Source organism: Zootoca vivipara, chromosome 2 (genome assembly GCF_963506605.1).
Source record: "Zootoca vivipara chromosome 2, rZooViv1.1, whole genome shotgun sequence".
Classification (NCBI taxonomy): domain Eukaryota; kingdom Metazoa; phylum Chordata; class Lepidosauria; order Squamata; family Lacertidae; genus Zootoca; species Zootoca vivipara.
This window is the reverse complement of record NC_083277.1, coordinates 13826052-13844052: the sequence shown is the minus strand read 5'-3', so window position 1 is coordinate 13844052 and position 18001 is coordinate 13826052. Positions and strand designations below refer to the sequence as shown.

The 18001-nt window shown below is 47.3% G+C and overlaps 2 protein-coding genes across 2 annotated transcripts; both read left to right on the top strand.

The window, feature by feature from the left end:
- Positions 1-3275: 3275 nt before the first annotated feature.
- LOC118080998 (zinc finger protein RFP-like) lies at positions 3276-13113 on the top strand. The gene is made up of 7 exons (XM_060270997.1): positions 3276-3653; positions 4781-4876; positions 8361-8591; positions 11799-11821; positions 11921-12039; positions 12851-12877; positions 13049-13113. Exons 1-7 carry the CDS (start codon positions 3276-3278, stop codon positions 13111-13113), a joined length of 939 nt encoding a protein of 312 aa, XP_060126980.1.
- Positions 13114-14013: 900 nt separating this feature from the next.
- Positions 14014-16206, top strand: LOC132591637 (butyrophilin subfamily 1 member A1-like). The gene is made up of 2 exons (XM_060270996.1): positions 14014-14104; positions 15124-16206. The coding sequence occupies exons 1-2, from the start codon at positions 14014-14016 to the stop codon at positions 15654-15656; spliced, it is 624 nt and encodes a 207-aa protein (XP_060126979.1). The 3' UTR covers positions 15657-16206.
- The last annotated feature ends 1795 nt before the right edge of the window (positions 16207-18001 follow it).

Below are 18001 nucleotides of genomic sequence, written 5' to 3'. Positions count from 1 at the left end.
TTCCATACTAAAAATGGGTTAATGCTGCAAATGGACTGTTCTCTGAAATTCCAAATGTGATAGCAAAATGATAACAATAATAATAGCAGCATAGGAAACCCTAGACAACATTAAAATATAAGCCATGTTGGCCCCTAAGAAAAATCCCATAAGCCCTAATAGGAGGGGTGCTTTTATCAGGCTGCAAGTTTTGGAAAGTCTTCATCAGGCAACATGGTAAACAAAGTGGGAAGAGTCAATTCCCAGTGAGAAAATTAGAAATAAGTATTGGAAATAGCTTCCGAGTTCAGTCCATATTCAGTTGCTTCAGTGAGCATAGGGAGAGCAAGCAAGGAGTCAAAAAGTCAACTTAGAACTAGACAAATGGAGAAAAATCGCAAACATTCATTTGAAACAGTGAAAACATGATGCAGAACACATACAATGGATTAAGCAATTACAATGGGGCTACAACAAAACTTTGAATAGCAGAAACGTATAACTATTTACATCAATGGTTTTTAAGGCACCTAATAAAGCATGGATGTAAAATTAAATATAAGGAAGCAATTCCCCTTCCCCTCCTCTAGTTCAGCTAACTTAAGAGCAGGAACAGTAAGTAGGTTTATATTACCCCTAGGATTGGAAGAGTTTAAGAAAAACAAAAAACTTCAGGGTAAAGGTAAAGGGACCCCTGACTGTTAAGTCCAGTCACGAACAACTCCAGGGTTGCAGCGCTCATCTCACTTTACTGGCCGAGGGAGCTGGCGTTTGTCCGCAGATAGCTTTTCTGTGTCATGTGGCCAGCAAAACCAGAGCAGCGCATGGAAACGCCGTTTACCTTCCCGCGGGAGCGGTTCCTATTTGTCTACTTTCACTTTGACGTGCTTTCGAACTGCTAGGTTGGCAGGAGCAGGGACCGAACAACGGGAGCTCACTCCATCACTGGGATTCAAACTGCCGACCTTCTGATCGGCAAGCCCTGGGCTCTGTGGTTTAGACAACAAATCAAAACACTTCAGGGAGTAATGCCTAAATAAAATATTGCAGATAGAGAATGTATTGATCAAAAGATCCACCTGACTTATTGTGGTGTGTTCCCCACTGATTCCTATTGGAAGATTGCCCAGGCAAAAATCACCCATGAGGATCAGGGGGGAGGGAATCTGTCCCAATAAATAATTGTATCAGAAGTAGAATGAAAAGGGAAATCTCCCTATCCCCCCAAAACACCAAGCCAGCATACCTTCTACATTCATGAGAGATGCCATGTGTTGGGGACAACAGTGTAGCTTAAAGGTTGGTAAAGAAGGAAACAAGAATAAGATACAGTATAGACAGATGTGCAAGACGAAGTGCTTTGCATGAACCAAGTTGCCACCGTGCTCCTAAAACACTGGCATTTATTTGTAAATTTACTCACCTTCCTTCTACAAACACCATCACACACACACACCCTGTCCCTTCTTTTTCTACTCTTCCTTCTTAAATATCTCCCCCACCTACCTGAACTCTTCTTGTTCCTGTTTTCTCCTTTTAGCTTCTTCCCAAAAGAACCCCCTGGAAAGTGACTCCGGGCTGCTCTGCACCAACTAATTTGTAGCCCTTTGAAATGCTACGCGTCTTGGTGGCATGCAAAAGGAAGAATAAACTGACCTCAACTAGGGCTTGTTTCTGAGGCGAAAGGGGCTGGGCTCAGGCTAGAAAAGCTAATCCCAGGTGCTGAGCTTGGTGATTGGGTGCAAGATCAGTTTACCACCAGCTGTGCCTTCTGATAAGCGAGAGAGAAAAGGAGGACTGGATTTTTGACTCCTCAGCAACTACAAACATCTGCCCGGGAAAATGGGGCAGAAGCTACCGTACCTGGACTCCACCCCTTTCTTCATTCCCAAAAGGGGAGGGGGCTGATCACAGAGCATCTGTGAGTTCTCTCAGTCTCAGGAAAACAACCATATTGCTGGCTTTTTTTAAAAAAAAAATAAACTTTATTGTTTGTCATAATAATTACAATTAATTACAATCAATAAAAATGAAAATTACAGCCATAAAAATGATACAGTTGTCTTATACTCTACCCCAGGCCAGGGGTCAGCAAACTTTTTCAGCAGGGGGCCTGTCCACTGTCCCTCAGACCCTGTGGGGGGCCGGACTATATTTTGGGGGGGGGAATTAACAAATTCCTATGCCCCACAAATAACCCAGAGATGCATTTTAAATAAAAGAACCACATTCTACTCATGTAAAAACACCAGGCAGGCCCCACAAATAACCCAGAGATGCATTTTAAATAAAAGGGCACATTCTACTCATGTAAAAACATGCTGATTCCCGGACCGTCCGTGGGCCGGATTTAGAAGGCAATTGGGCCGCATCCGGCCCCCGGGCCTTAGTTTGGGGAACCTGCTCTACCCTCAGCAATCTTCACCCACCCCCCACCCCATTCCCCTCCCTCCCCTCCCCTACGACTTCCCAACCATTCCTGATCTTGTCCATTATTTTCCCATCTGTCATCAACATACCTTACTCTAATATTTACAATAATTTCGTACTATTCTTGACATTCAACGATATCCCTTAATTCACTCATTTCATATCACTACTTCACTTTACTATTTCAACATAGAACCTTTAAATATTAGAGACGAGATTTGGTTTCTCTACTTTAACTTGTACGTAATCTATGAATGGTTTCCAATTCTTTTTTTGATTCTTCATTTTTTATTCCTCTAATTACTTCATATTTTATAGCCAAATTATAATAATTAAATACTTTCTCTTGCCATTCTTCTTTTGTCGGAACGTTCGTGGCCTTCCAATTTTTTTGCAATTAGCACTCTTGCGGCGGTTACAGCATAGCTTTAAAGAATTAAAGAAAATTGTGAAGTATTCATTTAAGAAGTGCCCCAAATTATTCCTTTTAGGAACGTTACCATATTGCTGGCTTAAAGGAGCTTCCCCACCCACAAAACCTTCCTAGAATCTCAGGAAAAGATTAGATGGTGAGGAAGAAGAATGGAAAGGATAAGAAACACAGACAGCATTGCCTCCTCAGGCAATCTGTTTGAAAGGCAAAAGTGGGTGGGCTGAGAATTTTTGGGTTTCACTGCTAATCTGGGCTGGTTTGGTTGGCCGCAGCTTCTGCCAGTGATCACTGCTCTGTGAGGATGCCTTTGGCCTGCTGCCCTCCTCGCTCTGGCTTATCAGAAAAGGAAAAGATCACGTTGCAGCTTGCGCTGGAAAAGTGAAAGTGGAAGGTGTTTAGTCTGAGTCAGCCATTGCAGCTGCGAGTCCCCATCATGGACTCCTGCGATGAATTCACGTGTCCCATTTGCCTGGATTCCTTCAAAGATCCTGTGACCATAGACTGCGGCCACAATTTCTGCCACGCCTGCCTCACTCAGTACTGTAGGGCATGTGGCAAAGACATCCCTTGCCCCCAGTGCCGAGAAATAGTTCAGCAGAGGAACTTCAGGCCCAACCGGCAGCTGGCTAACGTCATAGAAACGGTCAAGAGGCTGCAGAAGAATAAGCAGGGGGTCTGTGCGAAGCACCAGGTGCCCCTGAACCTCTTCTGCAAGGAAGACGCCGCCCTCGTCTGCTTGGTGTGTGACAGGACCAGGCAGCACAAGCATCACGTTGTGGTGCCGGCGGAAGACGTTGCCACAGAGTATAAGGTAAGAAATGGTCACGTTTGATAGGTACCAGGAGCAAACATCCTTGTTTTCACTTTGAAAGGTTCCGTAGGGCAGGGGTCGCCAACTTGGAATAAAAATTTGGGGTTGCCCAGGTAAGCCCCGGGCTACTTAATTGATCACAAGACGCAGCACACACATGCCATTTGAACGGCGATGCCCATCAACTTTGGGGGGATTTAGCCCCCTCAAATATTTTATAGGAGTTGGCTGCTGTGCTGTAGGAAGCGGACTTGGCCTCCTTACGACATTGCTGGAGGAGCATTTTAGGTATCGTGTACAGTTTGTTGTCTTGAATTCGGCTTTTGATTTATCTAATCTATTTGCATTTTATTTTGATGCCAAGTCTCTCTTTTTGTGTAAAGCAACTCGCAAATATGATAAAACAACACAAAATAAGACCAGCAATTCACTCCTAAAATGGTTTTCTGTTTGCGAACTTCCGGGGGGGGGGGTAGCTGTGTCAGAGCGTTTGCCACAAAAATGTCAGAATCTCGTACCGTGTTAAAGATACCCAACTTGTACGGCAATTAGGCAATTTCAGGAATGGCGTCTTGCGGAAATGGTTCTTGTTTCTGAAATCTGTTGACGCTAAAAAAAATAGTGTGTCTATTTGTGTATTGGGTGTGCAACTTATTATTTTTATTGTTTCCTACATTGCAGCCTTATTGAGCTGGTGCTTTCCAAATGTTTTTGACTGCGACTCCCATCAGATGAGAGGGCAAAGGCTGATATATTGTGTGTTGTGCTTTCAGTTAATTTGATCTGTGGTGGCTTTAAAAATCCTGTGGCTCCGCTGAGAGATCAGCTCCATTTGACTTCTTCTTTCCCTACAATGTTTACAATCTAGTCTTTAAAACAACTTCGCAAAAAATATTAAATATTGCTTGTTTTCCTCTTCCTTGCTTGCCCACCTATTTTTCCTTTTTGTGCTGTGTCTGGGAGCCTCTTTGTCTGAAGAGTAGGCTAAACAATGCTTAACTAAAAGGGAAAGTTGGCAAACGGGTGATCCAAGAGATCAGAGAAAGTTTCCTAAAGATACCACCGACTGGTATCGGAGGATGACCTCATCCTCCAGCTTCCACACAGCCTCTCGTTTCTTTGCACAGGAAAAAATCAAGGCCTGTCTGAAATCCCTGGAGAAAAGTAGTGAAGCTTTTATATCTCGCAGAATGACTGAGGACCTCAGAAGCTCACAATATCTGGTAAGTGTTTCTTCTCATGACTGTTAAGGGCGGCAGTGTGGAATCTCAGAACAAGAAGAGCTCTCTCTGCTGGATCCGGCCATTGGCCCACCTAATCCAGCATCTTGTGCTCCCAGTTGCCAACCAGATGCCTGGGGGAAGCGCACACGTAGGACCCGAGGGCCAGAGCAAATCTCCCCTCCTTCAGTTTTCAGCAACAGAAGCATGCTATCTCCAACTGGAGGCAGAACATAGCACCATCCTGGTCAAGGAGCCATGGGTTGCCTTCTCCTCCATGAATTGGTCCAACTCACTTGTACAGACATCGTTGGAATTCGCACTAAGCCTCCTCCCCTCCCCTGCTTAGGCCACACCCCTCACTAGCCCTGCTGAACCCCTCAAACATATTTTTTTTCCTGGCTGGGATGTGTCCTTGAATTCTGATTGTGCTCCTTCGTGTGTTTGGCTGGAGGATAGAGAAAGGTGTATGAGCAAGTGCAGAAACCAGCTAACTGTACAAAGGTGAAACTCGGAAAATTAGAATATCGTCGAAAAGTGCATTTATTTCGGTAATGCAACTTGCTATTTTTTTTATTTTAATTTTTACAAATGCTTTCTTTTGGAAATTCCACAGTAACAAAACAAAATAGTTACAATATACAAAAATAAACATCGCTATTACATTTCATTAATTACATTCTATTTATAATTGAACCGCCTAACGACAAATAATTACAATTACAGCAAATAAAGGCTTGACATACCTTGCTTTGCATGTCATGCATCTATCTCATATATTGATTTCACCTTTTAAGTTGCATTACTGAAATAAATGCACTTTTCAATGATATTATAATTTTCCGAGTTTCACCTGTATTACACACAGAATAAGAGAGGAGGAGGAGGAGGAGGAGGAGGAGGAGGAGGAGGAGGAGGAGTTTGGATTTGATATCCCACTTTATCACTACCCGAAGGAGTCTCAAAGCGGCTCACATTCTCCTTTTCCTTCCTCCCCCACAACAAACACTCTGTGAGGTGAGTGAGGCTGAGAGACTTCAGAGAAATGTGACTAGCCCAAGGTCACCCAGCAGCTGCATGTGGAGGAGCGGGGACGCGAACCCAGTTCACCACTTTACGAGTCCACTGCTCTTAACCACTATACCACACTGGAAACGTTTAATGAAGATTGAGAAAATGTTTATTGAATATATGGGGGGGGGAATTGTGTACACTTGAAAACGTTGGCACATTAAGATAAATTCAACAGTGTAAATAAGTTTTGATGGAATACTGAATGGTTTAGTTTATATAAAATATGCAGGAGTTTATGTTACGCAAAATGAACAATGGAAAGAGAAGAAGGGAAGTCATTGATATTTTAAGGCTATTTAATTGAATATTCTAAATTGCAAAACAGAAAATTATATATATAATATTTGTGCTTGTGAGGTGCCTCATGGCTCTGTCCTGTCCCCCCATGCTTCTCAACATCTATATGAAGCTGCTAGGAGGTTTGGGGGTTTGGGCTGGGTATTTACCAGTATGCGGATGATACCCAGCTCTAACTCTTCTTTAAATCGGAACCAATAAAACTGCTAGCACACTTGCAAAGCTAAACAGGTTCTGGCATGGTTTCAAATTGGAGGGAGAACTGTGTGTTGAGATTCCTGCATTTCAGGGGGTGGACTAGATGGCCCCAGTGTCCCTTCCAGCTCTACAATTCTATGATTCTATGCATATTGCAGGCTTGGCTGGGAGCTCAAGTCATCATACCACTGATCCTGGCACAGGTCAGGGAATAAACCTTTAAACAGTCGCAAAACCAAGAGAGTAGCAAGCAAAGTATTTTGTGGGGACCTGGTTTATTAAAGCTGCTGCACAAAAGGGCAGGCTTGCTATCCAGAAAAGACTGCCTTAAAGGAACATTTGAAAGCTTTTCTAGGGTTTGACGCACATTATAGAGCCTCATTGCATATATCAAAATAGGTTACAGGTCAAGAGATGCAAAACCACATGGCTCCACACTGATATCAACTTTGGTCTCCTCTTTCACACTTCAGTGAGGGGCTATTGTCATTCCTGGCCTCACGCTCCAGTGTTAACTCAAAACATCCTAGCAAAACACCCTGACTCCCCATCTCTGCCCTTGTAGGGTCAGATAAGACAGGAATGTGTAGTTTACACAGGGAGAGTTGCAAAAATGCAGACACAAAGGAATCAAATCGTTTACCGGTGCATAATCCTATAGAGAAAATGCGCAAAGCAACGATAGCAAAATCTAATATCGAAATTTCTATAGCAAAACCACCGCTCCAATCAGTATGGTTTACCGCTTTGTGAATTACTGTAATAATTGTGAACCTGGCTCAGTAGCAAATCAGCAGCTTTACTTTAACTTGTTTATTTTGAAAATGAAAAGCAGATAGAAGAGATCCCACTAACTTGTCCCTCGCTGAACAATTGTAGCTCAGAGACTTTGTTAAAAAAAAAACAAAGGAGAAAACCCTTTTCAATATCCACAACACATAAATAGGTATTGCCCAGTCAGGCGGAGTCCCCCAAAACCCCGGGCAGCCCCCGAGCGGAATAACGACACAAGACCACGTTTTGATGGGATTAAAATTGGCCACAACTTTATTAAGAATTCAGATGTAGGGAGACCTTGGCTTAGGCATTGGGCATATATCCCTCCCAGCCCCCCAACCGGGGGTGGGGTAATTTTCAGGGTTGTCCAGCATGTGTGGGGGTTGGGCTAACTCTGGAGAACATATGTTCAAGCAGATAGCCCGCCCCCCTCAATTGCAGCCGCTGGAGGGGGAGGGCAAGGACGGCCTATGCGTATGGTCAATGCCCCCCCTTGCCCCATTTACAGGAACCCTGTTATCGCCGCCGCAATGGGGCGGGGAGGTCACCGCCCCACACCCCGCCCATTAATGTAAATGACTAAAGGATTCCGCCCAAGGCCTGCATCCACCAAGTTGTGACGAATTGCTACGGGAAAAGCGAAACCTGCCAATGCAGGGAAAGTCCTTTCCGGCCCTTCAACAGCAGCCTTGTCGTAGCAGCGCCTGCGTGCGTGTACGCCTGTGGAAGGAAATAACCTGTAATGCAAGTATTAATATAGGGAGTGGAGGGTGGGAAAGCTCTGAATCCGCTGGCTGCTTCCCGAGAATGGCTCAACTTCCACCGTGTGCAAGGTAAGGTTACCTGTTCCTACCTGGCCAATCCCCCCGGCACGCCTCCCTGAGCTGGATTGGATGGCTAACTGAGTGGGCGGAGAACACCAGTATCCAGCCCAGGTAGGCGGCGCCGGCTTCCAAACTTCCAGGGCTGCCTCAGGGATCCCAGGGGGCTGCGCGTGACTGCGCAAAATGCACCTCCCCTTTATGTGGGGAATGGTCATTATGCGCCTAATACATTCATTACAGGCCACAAGATCCTTTTTCTTGATTGATCGCCATCTTCCACTGCTGTCCCTTCCTCGATTTCTCTGTCTTTCCCTCAGAAACAGCTAGAAGTGGAGAAGCAGAAGATCAGCTGTGCTTTTGAGCCAATTCAGAATTTGCTAGAAGAAAGAAAAAGCCTCTTGCTTGACCATGTGGTAAATCTGGAGAAGGAGATAAAGGAAACCCGGGAAACAGATCTCGCCAGGCTCTCTGGCAAGATTACTCATCTCGGTAACCTGATCACAGAGATGGAAAGGAAGCTTCAGCAACCAGCCAATGAATTCCTGCAGGTGAGGTTTAAAACAAGCAGACCTCTCTAGGGAAGGGAGATGTCCCTGAACCACAACATGTGGTCCTGGGAATAGCAATTTGCTCCCTTGGGAACATTTTCACTGCACAGACATCACCATTCCATTCGTTGGAATTGAATTTGAAATGGTGGTTCCACACAGAGAAAAACATGTTCTATATTATCAGGCCATATTGGACCTCATGGCCAACTTACTTATGTAATATTTTCAAACGTTTCTCCCCTTCAGCAAAGATCCCCTGCAGTGTTCATTAAAAGCTCCCTTTCATGACCTTAGTAGAACCTCAGTTTTCAAATGTAATCTGTTCTGGAAGTCCATTCGACTTCCAAAACATTCAGGATCAAAGGGCTGTCGGCAAGTTCAATGGGGGAAATTGAGGAAACGCGCCTCAGAAGTCGTTCAACTTCCGAGGCACGCTCGAAAATGGAAGCATTCGATTCTGGGTTTTCGGTGTTCGGCTTCTGAAACGTTTGGCAGCCGAGACGTTCAGAAACCAAGGTTTGACTAATCACTTCCTAGGACCACAGAAGCATTACGGTTGCATCCTGTCTTAAAGGTAAAGGGACCTCTGACCATTAGGTCCAGTCATGACTGGGAGCTGGCGTACAGCTTCCAGGTCATGTGGCCAGCATGACAAAGCCGCTTCTGGCGAATCAGAGCAGCACACAGAAACGCTGTTTACCTTCCCACTATAGCGGTACCTATTTATCTACTTGCACTTTGACGTGCTTTCGAACTGCTAGGTTGGCAGGAGCAGGGACCAAGCAACGGGAGCTCACTCCGTCGCGGGGATTCGAATCGCCTACCTTCTGATCGGCAAGCCCTAGGCTCTTTGGTTTAACCCACAGTGCCACCTGTCCCTTAATCCTGTCTTAATTGCCCCTTAATTGTTTCCTGCTCTCTCCTGTTCCCTTCTTCTTTTTATGTTTTGCTTTTTAATTGTGGTTCTTCTTCTTTTTTTTGCAATGGCAAAACCAAAAAAATGAGATGGAGCCAGTAATTAAAGCCGTCCTTTCCAGGAAACTCCCTGGTGAACAAGAATTGACTAATTGTTGATTAGGAAGCAATTAGGGGCACAAGGTGAAAGGAGAGAGCTTTTCACTAAAGGCTCAGTAACTAAACAAACAATAAAACCTCCATAAAATAGCAGTTTGTGAAAGCTCATTTATCCTCCAGTGGTGTTCTGTTAAAACACAAAAGAGAAAACCCACCACCACATATCCTATATAATAATGTCCATGTTGTCCCTGCGTCCAGATGTCCCGTGTGTCCCTGGGGTACTGCGCATGTCCCCCAGAGACACAGGGATTGGACGGAGGGACAACCAGGGACACAGGGATTGGACCCGTGCTCTCGGGACACAGGGAACAGCCAACCGCCGCTCCGAAGCCCAGTCTCATGCTGGAGGTGCGCGGTGAGGCGGCGGGGGAGAGAAGCGCTCCCCCCCCGGCAGCCTTGCCGCACACCTCCGGCATGGGACGGCGCTTCCTCGGGGAACCCGAGGAAGCCGAAGCGGCAGCGGGCACGGAGGGAGGCCCGCTTTGGCTTGGCAGCGGCGGGAAGAAGGGGAGGAATTCCTCCCCTTTTTCCCGCCGCCGCCAAGCCAGTCCCGGAGCCGAATTGCGGCGCGGCGGGGTTTTTCGCCGTTTGCCTCCCCCAGGGGAAGGCAAACGGCGAAAAGCCCCCGCTGCGGACTGGCTTGGCGGTGGCGGGAACATCCCGCCACCGCCAAGCCAGTCCCGGAGCCGAATTGCGGCGCGGCGGGGTTTTTCGCTGTTTGCCTCCCCCAGGGGAAGGCAAACGGCGAAAACCCCCCGCTGCGGACTGGCTTGGCGGTGGCGGGAAGACCCGCCACCGCCAAGCCAGTCCCGGAGCCGATTTGCGGCGCGGCGGGGTTTTTCGCCGTTTGCCTCCCCCTCGAGGGAAGGCAAACGGCGAAAAGCCCCCGCTGCGGACTGGCTTGGCGGTGGCGGGAAGACCCGCCACCGCCAAGCCAGTCCCGGAGCCGAATTGCGGCGCGGCGGGGTTTTTCGCTGTTTGCCTCCCCCAGGGGAAGGCAAACGGCGAAAACCCCCCGCTGCGGACTGGCTTGGCGGTGGCGGGAAGACCCGCCACCGCCAAGCCAGTCCCGGAGCCGAATTGCGGCGCGGCGGGGTTTTTCGCCGTTTGCCTCCCCCAGGGGAAGGCAAACGGCGAAAAAACCCCACTGCGGACTGGCTTGGCGGTGGCGGGAAGACCCGCCACCGCCAAGCCAGTCCCGGAGCCGAATTGCGGCGCGGCGGGGTTTTTCGCCGTTTGCCTCCCCCTCGAGGGAAGGCAAACGGCGAAAAGCCCCCGCTGCGGACTGGCTTGGCGGTGGCGGGAAGACCCGCCACCGCCAAGCCAGTCCCGGAGCCGAATTGCGGCGCGGCGGGGTTTTTCGCTGTTTGCCTCCCCCAGGGGAAGGCAAACGGCGAAAAGCCCCCGCTGCGGACTGGCTTGGCGGTGGCGGGAACATCCCGCCACCGCCAAGCCAGTCCCGGAGCCGAATTGCGGCGCGGCGGGGTTTTTCGCTGTTTGCCTCCCCCAGGGGAAGGCAAACGGCGAAAACCCCCCGCTGCGGACTGGCTTGGCGGTGGCGGGAAGACCCGCCACCGCTAAGCCAGTCCCGGAGCCGAATTGCGGCGCGGCGAGGTTTTTCGCCGTTTGCCTCCCCCAGGGGAAGGCAAACGGCGAAAAGCCCCCGCTGCGGACTGGCTTGGCGGTGGCGGGAAGACCCGCCACCGCCAAGCCAGTCCCGGAGCCGAATTGCGGCGCGGCGGGGTTTTTCGCCGTTTGCCTCCCCCTCAGGGGAAGGCAAACGGCGAAAAGCCCCCGCTGCGAACTGGCTTGGTGGTGGCGGGAAGACCCGCCACCGCCAAGCCAGTCCCGGCAGGCCGCTTCCTCTAGCGCCCGTTTTTAAACGGGCTAAAATCCACTAGTCAAAAATAAATGGGAGGACAAATGTGTATCCTCTGTTTAAAATAAGGGAACAATCCATGGCATTTTAAATGTGTCTGGAAGGTATTTTTTGTTTTCTGTTTTTTCAAATTTTTTTGTGTGGTTTTTTTTAAATACCGTAAACCACCCTTTGATCTTCGGCCGAAAGGTGATATCTGAATTTAATAAATACATATACCTGAGACCCACTTGTCTTCTCCCTTACAGGACATCAAAGGCACTTTGCTCAGGTACGTTCCTGTCCCCTTTTTGTTTTCCAACTCTTCTGAAAGTGCTCCATCTTGTTTAAAAAGAAAGTTGTCTTTGAACTTGACCATCATCTTCTCCAGGTCTGAGGAGAAGCAAGAAGTATGCCACACATCGGACCTTACCCCGTTTTGGGAAGACAGACTCATTCTTTATTCCCAGAAAACCTCTGCTCTGGAAAGAGCTTTGAAGAAGTGTCAAGGTACTGTGGACTTATATTGGCGGGGACTTAGTCGCCCATAGATTTATTTGCAGCGCTTGCTTCCAGGATTGGCTGATGTGCAGGGGAGGGGTTCAGCCACTCAGTCTCCCTCCTAACAAAGGTGTTGCTGCAACATACCTGGGCAGGATGACAGAGAAGTCAGGGCTGTGCAGGTGCACTGGGATGAGAGTGCTGGATTTTTATTATTTATCAAATTTGTATGCCGCCCTCAGGGCCGGATTTAAGTTTGATGAGGCCCTAAGCTACTGAAGGTAATGGGACCCTTTATATGTCCAGCTGTCCATTGTCAACAACAAATTGTCACTCTTGTTTGTGCTGAATATATGCTATATGGCAGGCACGTCCAACAGGTAGATTATGTTCTACCAGTAGATCACTGGACGTCTGTGGTAGATCACTGGCTCCCCCCAAAGAAGCTCAACAACTTTGGCTCCCCTAAAAAAAGCTCAACATTTTTGCCCTGCACCCCAAAGAAACGGGGCTTTCCTCCCCCCCTAAAAAAGCCCTACAACTTTGACCTGAACCCCCCAAACAGGGCCAGCCCTACGGCCAGGCCGGGTGGCGCAGGGCGCCAGGGGAGGCGCCGCACAACCGCGCCTGGCAGGAGCTGGGACCAAGCTGGGACAACAACAAAGTAGTTCATACAGTATGAATTAATGAGGATTTTGTGGGTGGCAGAGAGAGAGGGGGGTATTGGGTTGCTGGGTTCTTCTTCTTCAAGAAATGCCAAAATGAACTGTTAGCCTGTGTAAGACAGTCTAAGTGTCACTCTTCCCCCCCCCCCCAACAGATTCCATAGAGTACGCTCTGGACAAAGGTAATCTATTTCCTGGGATTTATCAGGGGCTGACATGTAGATTGGGAGTTGGGTTTCAGAGAGAGTCAAGAAGTTGCCTCTCAGCTCAGTTCTTGAGAAAGACTTTCTTCGACAGGAGTGAGAAACCTTGGGCCCTCTTGCCTTTGCTGATCTGCCACTTCACTCCGGCAGCCCAAGCACACCGAGATCAGGCAGAAAGCTGCCGCCAATCATGTCACTGCCAGTGCCAGCAGTAGCCATTGCCAAGCCTCAAAATAAGGTGCTTCATCCAAAGCAGGGCGATGGAGGCTTTGGACCAACCCACAGCCCCACAGGCTCCCCTGAGGGGCCTGATCCTTCGCGCGCCCCCCTCCGCTGTGCCAGTCTGGAGCTGTTGTCATCAGTTCAATTTATTAGTCACTTGCTGCAGAATCTCGCTAAGCGACTTACACATTTTGAAGGATGCAAAGCATAGAGGTAAAATCAGGAAAAGGGAACAAAAAATTATAGTAAAAGCTATGCAACATTGTGAGGCTAAAGCTGTCACAAGTCCACTGCTTGTCATGATGGCTGCAGAGTTGCTCCAGAATCAGAAACCATCATAGCTGCCAAGTACCCCATTTTCCCCAGGAAACCCCCGTTTTTACTTACCTTTTCCCGGTGGTCCCCCGTATCACTTCGTCTCCCATTTTTCTCCGTTATTTTCTCCTGTCGGGAGCCATTTTTTTCTTTCTGATTTGCCCTTCTATGGGCACCAAAAATGGCCGCCGCCGGCTTCAAAAGTCGCATCTACGCATGTCCGGAAGTGCGTAGATGCGACTTCCGGTGTCGGCGGCGGCCATTTTTGGTGCCCATAGAAGGGCAAAGCGACACCGGAAGTTACGTCGATGCAACTTCCGGTGTCACACGGCTGCCAGTCCCGGATTTTGCAGTCCAGGACTTGGAAACCATATGCCTCTGAATGCCAGGAGTTGGGAGGGTGTGTGGTTGTGTTCCTGTCCTGCTTATGGTCTTCTCAATGAGACACCTGGCCAGCCCCTGTAGGGAACAAAATGCAGGACTATATGGGCCATTGACATAATCCAGCAGAGGTGTTCTTTATGAGGAGTGTGGAATGGGAGTTTTCTTGGTTGGTTTTAAAATAATAACAACTACCTATGCACAATGGTCTTGACTTTAAATTTGCTTTTGTTTTGTTCCCCCCCCCCTTCCATGTAGCATGGTGTGTGAACCTAGCAGCCAACAAAGGTAACTATCTGGATGCAGTTTATGAAGGTAGAGCCAGAAAATTCAGGGCCAAAGTAGACGTGGGGAGCTGAAGGCTCTATCTCCCGACCTGTGCGCACACACAAAGCACAAATTCTGTAGAAGGTTGCTGTTACACGCAGGTCCTGCCTGGGCTTTCTGTGGGAGCCTGGTAGGCTGATATGAGAATGGGATGCTGCGACAGAAGGCACTTTGGCCCGGATAGCTCCGTGTGGCACTGATAATGCCATGGTTGCAGGTTCAATCCCCATGTGGGACAGCTGCGTACTCCTGCATTGCAGTTTCCATAGTTCCCTGTGAAGAGGGTGTTGGTTGTTGTTGTTGTTTTAATAAATCTTTATTAAGGTTAAAAATACAAAACATAAGAACTAATAATAATAAAATAACACAAAGAAAATAATACAAATATTCCAAATAAACCAGATAAATAAACTAAAACATTAATCAAAAATTATACATAAATCAAAGTTATTATCTCCAATATCTCTTCTGAATCAACTATGTTTCATAAACCAATATATCCATCCTTCATTTATAAACCGACTTCCACTTGTCTTCTTTCTGGACTAAAAGTCTTATACCTTTTTGCGCTGCTTCACTTAGTTTTCAATCTTTAATCTGTACGAAATGTTAGAAGTAAATCCAGGTTTTTATCATGGGGCACTGCTTTTTGAGATATTCGCCAAATTTTCCCCAGTTTTGAACAAATTTTTTATTATTACCCCCTCTGAGTGCGTTTGTTAATTTTGCTAATTCCACATAATTTAATAATTTCTCTTGCCATTCTCCATTTTTTGGGATTTCTTCTTTTTTCCAATATTTTGCAAGTAAAATTCTTGCTGCTGCTGTTGCGTATAAAATAGAGGGTGTTGGTTGTTAAAGCATTCTGGGAGTTGTAGCTCGGGGTGGCGAGGAGGCGGGAGTCTCCTCCAACAACTCTCATTTTGCTCTCCAGCACTGAGTTGTCTCCTCCTTTCTCTCCTCCCCCCTTCCCCCTGCAGCGGAAGTAACTCTGGACCCAGACACGTCAAACGCCTTCCTCGTCCTGTCCAACGACCAGATCAGCGTGAGATGCGGAGAAGAGGAGCAGGACGTGCCCAGCAACCCAGGGCGATTTAGCCTAGAGCCTTGTGTGCTGGGAAATAATGTATTTACATCAGGGCACGCTTGGTGGGAGGTGCATGTGATTCAAGGAGGAGAAATGTGGGCCCTGGGGGTCGCCAAAGACACGGTCAGGAGGAAGGGGAACTTCATCCCTAGTCCTGACCAGGGGATCTGGGCCATAGGGAAGCCATCAAGTGACTCATCGCCCCCTTATCAGCTCTGGGCTTTCACCTCTCCTAAGCCAACCCCTGTGAGCCTGAAGCGCAACCCAAGAAAGATTCGGGTCTGCTTGGATTACGAAGAGGAGCGTGTGGAATTTTTTGACGCCAATACCAACCACTTGATTTTCGCTTTCCCTTCAGCCTCCTTCTCTGGGCAGAACCTCCGTCCCTTTTTCTGGGTGGAGCCGGGGGCCTGCCTGAGGTGCTGAGCCGTCGGAGGAGCACCGCCGATGCCACTGTGAAAGGGCATCTTAACGATTTTCAAGCCGGACTTTCTTTTTCCTCGTTGCAGATACCATACCCATCTGTGAGCTAAGACAGGTGGATGGAAGCTCAGTCAATGTAACAGAAATAGTGGGGGTTTTTTATGGCTGATACAATGTTTGACATCCACATCAAGCATGACGCAGGCAAAGACAACACAGCTTTGTGTCGGAAGCAGAGTTTGCAGCCACAGCTGATCAGCTCGGTGCTTTGCTCAGGTGCTTTGATTTCAGACCACCTGAACAAAGGAAAACACATCACCCAATGTAATTGTGACGCAGGGTGGCCCCCACCCACCTGTCAGAGTTGGCCTGCAGGGGTGGAGCAGGTAAGGATCCTGCCCACTAGCACTTAAAAACATTGCAACAACTGTGCAACCTGATTTACATCCTATGCCCTTTCTAAATGTGTTTTTTTGTGGGGGGGCTATTGGGTTGTTGTTTTTACTTTTATTATGTATTTTGTGGTTTTATTTCTTGATTTTACTCTGTGAACAGCCCTGAGACCCCCAGATATAGGGCAGCAGTGCTTTTTCTGGGGCAGGGGGGGGGGGCGCAGGGATACACATAGCCCTAAACGTTTTGTGAATCTAAGCTTGGCCTTATTGAGGGGAAGTATTTCAGTATGAGTAGGAAAATGAGTGTTCCCCTAAACATATTTTTAGAAAAAAAAGCACTGTAGGGCAGTGTATAAATTCAATAAATAAACTTTAACAGGAAACAGGAGTTCCAGTAGAGTTGCTAAGCTCGGACAGGAAAAGAGAAAAGGTAAACGTTTACTATTAAAAGGCGGGGAGAGATTTATATGCTCTGAAGAGAAACCAGAGTATGTAAACGTTTAACTAGAATAATGTTACAGCACCACCTAGTGTTGGAGGTAGCTAATTATGTAAGCCCACTTAACATAGACTGTATATTTCCACTAACTGGAAGCTGGAGTGATCATGCTTTTCAGTCTTATCAGCAAAACAAGGAAAATAACATTTTAGAGAGGTGGTGTCTTAAAAGCTTACAGAACCTAGATGCCTATAGAGTGCTGATGGTGACTGAGCCCATGGAGAGACTATAGAAGAAGAAAAAGATTGAAAAGAAACCAGAGGTCTTTTTCAATCTGGTTTTAGCTTTTTGTTGATGTTAACTATTTTCTGAATGTTTTAAATACTTGTTTTTAACTAACTTTTGTACCAGTAACTTTAACGCGTTATTCTTTCTGTAAACCACGTTGAGGTTTTGTTTGGGACGCGGGTGGCGCTGTAGTCTAAACCCCTCAGCCTCTTGGGCTTGCCGATTGGAAGGTCAGTGGTTCGAATCCCCATGACGGGGTGAGCTCCTGTTGCTCTGTCCCAGCTCCTGCCAACCTAGCAGTTCGAAAGCATGCCAGTGCAAGTAGATAAATAGGTACCGCTGCAGCGGGAAGGTAAACGGCGTTTCCATGCGCTCTAGTTTCCGTCACGGCATCCCGTTACACCAGAAGCGGTTTAGTCATGCTGGCCACATGACCCAGAAAGCTGTCTGTTGACAAACGCCGGCTCCCTTGGTCTGAAAGCGAAATAGCACCGGGCTAGAAAAATGAGGAACTTAAATGGCTAGATTTGCTCAAAAAGAGAGAGACGGTGAGAGAATGAGTAAAATAATTAGCCATTGGCTGATTAAGCAATCTTTGGCTTTGTAAATTGTGGAGGGGGGTATTGTTTGTTACTGTGTGTATTTTTGTGTTTTTCTATTTTAAACTGCCCTGTGATCCTCAGACGAAGGGCAGTATAGAAATTTAATTAATAATAATGCCAATCAAAGCTGAGCATCTGTGTTGTGAATTGCCCTGAGATCCACAGGTTTAGGGTGGTATACTGTGCTAGCTTGTTGGTTTGTGTAGAAATCTGCTGAAAATTCGGGAGTGATGAGTTCAAACGCAGATGTCTCTTAAATCTGGGTTGGGGCCGGTATGGGGAAGCTCTCATCCCGAAGGGATGATCAGTGCCCGTTCGGACCCCAGACAGAACCTTGCTCTCCTGCTCAGCCTTCTATGATTCGTGTAAGTGATCTATGTTAGGCAGCCAGATGAGATAATTTTATTTCCCTGGCTTCTGAGCAGTCTTCAATTGTGTGATTATTTGGAGCCTTGCTTTTCTGACAAAGTCTTGGTTTTCTTAATAAAGTTTCTTACATGCACTTATGAGAAATTACTTTGGCCTGAGTTCCTGAACCTCCTAATTGTGACTGTACTCTGGAAATGAGTCAGTCACCATGAACAACAACAACAACAACAACAACAACAACAACAACAACAACAA

Excerpts from the sequence above, each read along its gene's own strand:
- LOC132591637 (XM_060270996.1), top strand. The coding sequence starts at position 14,014 with ATGCACAATGGTCTTGACTTTAAATTTGCTTTTGTTTTGTTCCCCCCC. Across the intron at positions 14,105-15,123 it reads GAACCTAGCAGCCAACAAAG|CGGAAGTAACTCTGGACCCA; the intron begins GTAACTATCTGG and ends TTCCCCCTGCAG.
- LOC118080998 (XM_060270997.1), top strand. The coding sequence starts at position 3,276 with ATGGACTCCTGCGATGAATTCACGTGTCCCATTTGCCTGGATTCCTTC. Across the intron at positions 8,592-11,798 it reads CAGCCAATGAATTCCTGCAG|GACATCAAAGGCACTTTGCT; the intron begins GTGAGGTTTAAA and ends TCTCCCTTACAG. Across the intron at positions 12,878-13,048 it reads AGAGTACGCTCTGGACAAAG|CCCAAGCACACCGAGATCAG; the intron begins GTAATCTATTTC and ends TCACTCCGGCAG.